Source organism: Octopus bimaculoides, chromosome 4 (genome assembly GCF_001194135.2).
Source record: "Octopus bimaculoides isolate UCB-OBI-ISO-001 chromosome 4, ASM119413v2, whole genome shotgun sequence".
NCBI classification, from domain to species: domain Eukaryota; kingdom Metazoa; phylum Mollusca; class Cephalopoda; order Octopoda; family Octopodidae; genus Octopus; species Octopus bimaculoides.
This window is the reverse complement of record NC_068984.1, coordinates 120,485,612-120,493,331: the sequence shown is the minus strand read 5'-3', so window position 1 is coordinate 120,493,331 and position 7,720 is coordinate 120,485,612. Positions and strand designations below refer to the sequence as shown.

The 7,720-nt window shown below is 38.2% G+C and overlaps 1 protein-coding gene across 1 annotated transcript in view; it reads right to left on the bottom strand.

Annotated features, from left to right (window-relative positions):
- Positions 1-7,411, bottom strand: part of LOC106876926 (titin) — a gene marked incomplete at its 3' end in the record, with an annotated part of 10,637 nt that extends 3,226 nt beyond the window's left edge. Inside the window, exon 1 of the mRNA XM_052967673.1 lies at positions 223-7,411. Within this exon, the coding sequence (XP_052823633.1) occupies positions 223-7,378 (7,156 nt within the window). The remainder of the gene's footprint in view (positions 1-222) is intronic.
- Between the last annotated feature and the right edge of the window lie 309 nt (positions 7,412-7,720).

The window sequence follows — 7,720 nt, the reverse complement described above, 5'->3', positions numbered from 1 at the left end:
CCACAGGTTTCTCTTCAGGAGCCTCAACAGGCTTTGCCTCAGGATCCTCCACAGGTTTTGCCTCAGGAGCCTCCACAGGTTTCTCTTCAAGAGCCTCCACTGGTTTCTCTTCAAGAGCCTCCACAGGTTTCACCTCAGGAGCCTCCACAGGTTTCTCTTCAGGAGCCTCAACAGGCTTTGCCTCAGGATCCTCCACAGGTTTTGCCTCAGGAGCCTCCACAGGTTTCTCTTCAAGAGCCTCCACAGGTTTCACCTCAGGAGCCTCCACAGGTTTCTCTTCAGGAGCCTCCACTGGTTTCGCATCAGGAGCCTCAACAGGTTTTGCCTCGAGAGCCTCCATAGGTTTCACCTCAGGAGCTTCCTCAAGTTTTGCCTCAGGAGCCTCCACAGGTTTCTCCTCAATAGTCACCACAGGTTTTTCCTCTGGGGCCTCCACAGGTTTTACCTCATGAGCCTCCACAGTTTTCTCTTCAGGAGCTCCCACAGGATTCTCCTCGGGAGCTGCCACAGATTCTTTTTCAAAATCTTCAATGGCATGCACAGTTTTCTCTTCTAGATCTTCTGCATGTTTCTTTTCAGAAACCTCTTGAGTTGTTTGGTTGTCGTCTTGAATAACTTCTGGTGTCATTTCTGGAGCACTTTTATCCGCCTTAATTAACGTAGGTGCAGGCTCTGCAATTGCTGTTTGCTCTGCAGATTTTGTCTCTATCTGCTTTATTTGTGTAACCTCAGAAACAACTGGCTCCTTTGTTTGAATGATGCTTCCCCTTCTAGTTATTTCCACTACTTCCAATGGACTTTCTGCCATAAACTCTACCAGACTTAGTCTCTTCTCAAGATAAGTACTTGGAGGTATGCTAGCAATATCTTGTGAATCTTCTTCCAAATGGCTATCACTCTCCTTTCCTTCAGTTTCTACCTCTTCTTTAGCCACTGGCGGTGCAGTCTCAACTGGTTTTGTCTCTTCTTTAATCAGTGAATGTGCAATTTCTGTTGGTTTTACTTCTTCCTTAACTAATGCAACCAAAGTTTCCTCTGCTTTGATCTCATCTTTATCAAGTGCGAGAGCAGTCTCAGCTGGTTTTTCCTCTTTTTTAACCTCTGCAGGTTTTACTGTTTCTTCATCAACTGTGGTGTCTGTAGTCTCTGTAGATGTTAATTTTTCTTTAATAGATGTCGACTTAGTTTCTTTAGATTTCTCTTGTTCAACCTCACTTGATACAGTGGTAGCTGAAATTACACTTTCTACTGATTTCACACTATCTTTAGCCAATGGTGGTGTACTCTCGGCTGGTTTAATAATCTCCTCTTCTTTTCCACATGTTATTTCTTCATATTCTCTGTGTGATTCTTTCACTTCAATATCTCCAGGAACAATTTTAGCAGATGTCTCTTCTTGCACCAATTCTATTGCAGGTTCTGCAACTGTAACTTTCTGAACTTCTTCTGATTTAATCTCTGTTGATAGTTTTGTTTCTTCTTCAACTGTTTTAGCTTCAATTTTTGCAATTGCTACATCTGTACCTTCTATATTACTAATCCCTTCAGACGAAGTCCCTGAATCTAATAAGTCTACTACATCTTCACCTTCTTTACTGATACTAACTACATTCACATCAGGTTGTTGCATATCCTTTACTTTTGCGTGAGTATCTTTGCTTAATTCTACTTCATCACCTTTCTCATCATATTCCTGGCCAAACTCTTGTAATGAACTTCTTGGAAGATCAGCTTCTAGCTTTTCTGCATCTGATTTTTCCACCATAGTTGTTTTGTCAATCTGACTTTCTTCCATTGACTGTCTTGCTATTGATTCATTTTGAATGGATGCTACTGGTGCAATAAACGCATCGACTGCATCATCATCCTTCTTTACACAATCAGTTGTGGGTGCAGTTTCGGTTGATGGTTTGACATCATCGGTTAAATTGTCAGGCATTATTAGATCTTTTGCAACAACAGAAGTTGCAGTTTCATACGGTTTAACATCTTGCAGTGAAATTCCACACACATTTTTAGTAGACTCCAATTCTTGCTCAGAAGACACTGTTTCAGGTGTATGTTTCGATGGTTGTTTCATGTCCTTATCCTCGTATTTTTCCTCACTACCATCAGACTTACTTTCGGCAGTCACAACTGATTGGATTACTTCTGCAACATCAGAGGTTGTAGTGTCAGCTTTTCCTCCTTCCTCTACAAGCTCAGCTGTTGCAGCACTGCTCAGATTTACTTTCTCTACAATCTTAGTTGTTGCGGAGTCAGATGGGTGTACTTTCTCTACAACCTCACAGACTGTAGCTTCAGTTATCCTCTTTGCGACTTCATCAGTCTTAGAGGCATCTTTTGATGCCTCAGATTCTTTTAGATCAGCTTTTGAAAGATTATCAGCTGGCTTTTCAACTACAGTTTCAAAACTCAGTGCCTCTAAGGCATTTAAATTAGCATCGGTAACTAAGTCAATACTACTTGATTTATGTTCATCCTGTACTTCAATAATTACAGCTTCCTTCTCAATGTCTTTACTATGAAAGCTAATAGATGAGTCAATTTGATCACTTAAACTATGAGAATCAGGTTCTTTAACAACTGCTAAACTAGAACTTGGTGATTTTTCAGGTTGACCCATTTGGATAAAATCTTCTAACTCAGATTTTTCTAAATCTATCTTGTTAGCAAGTTCAGTTGTGATAGATTCATGTTCACTATGCATAACATTCTCTTGAACAGGTAATGATTCATCACCAGTATCAGGTCTTACTTTCTCTGCAACTTCACACGGTGCATCCAATACATCTGTCTGCTCTTTAGTAACACTTTGAGATATTTCTTTATCAAGAGCTATTTCTTCTGCACCCTTCAAAGGATCTTCAGTAGTTGCTTTGCTTTGAACTTCCACAATTGTTTTCTTTTCAATAATAACTTCTGCATGTGCAGCTTTACTTTGTTCTTCAGGTGCAGTGACCAAGAGTGTACTCTTGTCATCTGAATCAGCCATCATTTCAGACCCACTTTTTTCTTCTTTTGCTTTGCTAGACATAACCTCTTCAGAGCTATCTTCTTTTATAGCAGCAACATCGGTCAGTTTCACACCTTCACTCAATGTTACACTAGCAGGTTCAACATGAATAATACTAGAATCTGGAGGCTTCATTTCAACAGTTGCCCCTTCTAAAAGTTTCATTTGATCTGGCTCTTCCATGGGAGTAGTTTTAGACAGTTTTACTTCCACAGTGGCTTCCACAGGTAGGGTTTCTAAAGGTTTTGTTGTTTTCAGAGCCTCTACAAACTCTAATTCCTCTTTGACTTCAATAGGTAGAGTATCCGCAGGTTTCATTTCTTTGATCACAGGAGGTTTGGTATCTGCTGGTTCTATTTCATCTTTCTCTTGAAATGCAATAAGGTCAACATCTTTGACCTCTACAAGTGCTGGTTCTTGAGCTGTTTCCTCTTTAACTATTGTAGGTGCAGCTTCTTCACTTGCAACATCATCTTTAGCCAAGGTCTTTAAAATTTCTGCAGATTTTATTTCCACTTCTGCAGTTAAAGGTCCTGTCTCTATTGGTTTTAAACTTTCTTCAGGTGCTGTCTCTACAGGAATCATCACTGCTTCAAATTTTGAAGCTGTTATTTCTTCTTTTATCACTGTGGCTACATTTTCTGCTGGTATTTCTTCTGTGGTTACCACTCCTGCAGGCGTCACTTCTTTGATCTCTGTAAATGCAGTTTCCTTTGGTTTTACTTCTTCAACCTTTGCAAGTGAAATTTCCATGGGTGCAATCTCTGCATGTTTTAGCTCGTCATCTGCAATATCAATCAATGTTTCTTCTGGAAACTCTATAGGAGCCATCTTCATAGATTTTAGTTCTTTTATATCTGGAGTTATCTTGTCTAATTCTTTCTCCATAATCACAGCTTCTGTCGGTTTTACCTCTACCTCTGCATCTATAGATACAATTTCTTCTGGCTTTACTTTCTCTTTAACCTCTGCTGCTTTCATTTCCTCTTCAATGTTTGCAGGAACAGGTTGAGTTGGTTTTATACTTTCTTCAGTGATAGAAACAGCACTTTCAAATATTTTTGGCTCATCATCTTTGGCGGTTTCTTTTAATTTTGCTTCATCTTTATCTGTAACAGAGGGGAGTTTTGTTATTTCCTTAAATTCACCGGGTTCAGTACTGGCACATAAAGTCTCTTCTTTGACTTCAGCAGATTCAGTTTTTGTGGGATTTATACCATTTTTCATGTGGGATTTTTCACCATCACCAGGATTATCATCAGTTTTGTCTGGTTCAGTTGTTTTGATAATGCTTCCACTTCTGGTTAATTCCATATCTTCTAATGGATTTTCTGATATAAATTCTACCAGACTTAGTCTTTTTTCCAGAAAAGTATCAGAAGGGACACTGGCAATATCTTGTGAGTCGAAAGTTGTTTCTTTTAAATGGTTTATCTCCTCTTTAACCTCTGTAAGTACAGTCTCAGCTGGTTTTACCTCCTCTTTAACAACTGTAGGTGCAGTCTCCGCTTGTTTTACCTCCTCTTTAACCATTGTAGGAGTTGTTTCAACTTGTTTTACTTCTTCTTTTATCACTGTTGGTGCAGTATCTGCTGGTTTTACCTCTTCTTTTATCACTGTGGGCATAGTTTCTGCTGGAGTTTCTTCTTTTTTAACTAAAGGTGCAGCCTCAACATCTTGTTTTATCTCTTGTTTGATCATTGCAGGTGCAGTTTCTACTGGCTTTACTTCTTGTTTAATGGGTTCAGGCGGAGTACATGGGATCGTTTTAATAGCTTTTTCTTCTTTAATTACAGAAGGTTCAGTCTCTCTTAGTTTTACTTCATGTATAATGGATTCCGGTGGAGTACATGGGATCATTTTAATAGCTTTTTCTTCTTTAATTAGAGGAAATGCAGTTGTTTCAGGTTGTTCTAATTCTTCAAAAAGAGAAACTGATTCTGTAGGTTGTACACTTTTAACCACAATTTCTGCAATCTCTACTGCTTTTATTTCTTCAACCTCAGAAGGTGCAGTCTTTTCAATGAATATTTCCTCTTTTGCTAGAGGAGGTACAGTTTCTGTACATTTTACATCCTTTTTTATTAATGTGGGTGCAGGCTCTGAAATTGCTGTCTGCTCTTTAACTACTATGGGAGATGATTCTATTGGCTTCACTTGTGTAACCTCAGAAAAAACTGACTTTGTGTCAATGATGCTTCCTCTTCTAGCTATTTCCATCATTTCCCGTGGACTTTCTGCCATAAACTCTACAAGGCTTAATCTTTTCCCAAGATAAGTACCAGAAGATATACCAGTAGTATTTTGTGAGTCTTCTTCCAAATGGGTATCACTCTCCTTTGGTTTGGTTTTCATTTCCCTCAAACATTCAACTGATGATTGAACTTCCTTGCTTGTTTCTGATGCCTCCTTGCTTTGGTCTTTCACACTTACATCTTGTATATGAGCTTTGTCAGCTGGACATGTTTCCATACTTTTTCTGTGGGCCTCTTGTGTCTCTGTTGGATTTCCTTCCATTGAAACCACTTTATCTTCCAAAATAGACATTTCAACTTTAGAAGGAATTACTTCCAACTCAGACAAGCTACCAATATCCATCTTAGGGACACCTTTTTTCAAACTTTCTTCTTCAAAGCTCTTTTTAGAGTCATCCACAACCTTTTTCAGCATATCATCAGATGCTGTCATGTCTGCTGTCACAACCATTTCTGTATCTTTCATTTCAGCACTTTCTTCAGCAAATTCAAGTGTCTCATTACTGTCAACACTGTGAGTTTCATCTAAAGAATAGTACTGTTCCAAACTCTCATCAGGCATATCTCCCGAGGAATGATTATCACCCTCAACAGCTTCTAATGCCTTAAGAGTTTCTGTATGATATTCCTTTATTGTTTCATCAAATGAGCATTGACCTTTTCTCATTTCTTCAGCTACTTCTGAAATGAGAGATTCAATTTTTTCTTGGATGACTTTAGCTTCAATATCGGATGTATACATATATTCATCCCTATCTGAAGAACTGTCTTCAACAGTTTGAGGGCCTTCCTGAAAATTTGGATCATCTTCCTCAACTGACGATAACAACTTCACTGCACTTAAAGTTTCTACTACATTTGACGTAGATTTTTGAGACACTGATGACAGTTCAGATTTCAATTTCTGAGGTACAGTTTCTATGATACTTGCTGCTGAATCTGAAGTTGAGTCACTACTCGATAGTGAACCAACCTTAGATTTTGCAATAACTTCACTTTTTTGGCACTCTTTCTTGCTGTCTGCACTTGTACTGGATGCTTCATGATTTTGTCGAGAATCCAAAGCATCAGTATAAAATGTAGGCATCCTTTCTTGACTTTCAATATATGAAGTTTCAGCAGCAGTTTGTTTCGAAATTAATTCTTCATCAAGAGATTTTTTCTTTTCTGTTTCTTTATTATCAGAGTTTCCAAAAGGAATTGATTCATCTGAATCAGAAATTGACACTTCTTCTTCTTCAACATACGAGCTATCAGTGTCAGACTTCTGGTCTCCGTAACCTGTTGAATCAGAGTCCAGCAGTGAAGGATCTCTCTCTATAACAGAATTTTCTTCAGATTCGGAATCACTTTCTTCTTCAGTTTTGGTAATAGATATTTGACAAGATTCTGATGAAATTAATGTCAAAGTTTCTTTGCTCCCTTCAGATTTGCTGCTAGCAGCAGATGCTCCATCAGACTGGGGTGCTTTGCTGACATCAACTTCAAGCTCGGAAACATGTTCTAATGAAGGTTTAGAACTGTCTACTACATCCATACTTTTGACATTTGTTTCAGAAGGCAGGCACTGAGATTTATTGAAAGACTTGGTACCATTATCACAACTTTCTAAACCCTGCAATGAAGGAAATTCAGTTTTTTCAATATTCAACTCCATTCCTGTAATTTGGGGTTTGGGATTAGCCGAAGTACTACATAAAGTTATCGTATGAGGTTTTACATCCTTTTCAATTACATGCGGGCTAACACTTTCGTGGAGGGACGAAGATTGAACTTGTTGCCCTTGAGCTGATAAAATACTTATATCACCATGAGAATCAGGTGATGGAGGGGAAGTAATGTCAGGTGTAGCAGTATGAAACTCATAACAAGCATCAGCAGGAGAAGTGACATCACCTGTTTTATCGGAAGAAGAAAACCCATCTTGTGATGAATGTGTCAGCAAGCCGTACGGCGGAATCCCTTTTGCATAGCTCTCATCACGATCACATGTTGAGGGAGGAGAAGTCAAAACCACTCCTTCATCTGCACCATACATACCATCTCCATGTGTATCTGAAAGAGGATGGCATTTATTCTTGCAACCACAAGGTAGAATAAAAAACATAAAACCTACCAATTTAAACAACAAAAACAACAATAGGTTCAAAATGTTAAAAAAATTCTTTGAGATATTTTTCCCCACTTTGCTAATACATTTTCAGATAAAACTTTCCAAAACACAAATCATCAACTGCTTTAAAACATTTACCTAATCTATTCTGTTACTAAAAATATCACTGAAAACCTATTTGTCTCTGACAAATGAAAAGTTATATCACTTGAAACAATAGCAGTATATGAAAAGCGTAAAGTATAAATATATTACAACAACTAGTCTTGATACAATAAAAAAGGATAAACATACAGAATATCTTGAAATAAAAACCTGAAGATAAATAACACTTTG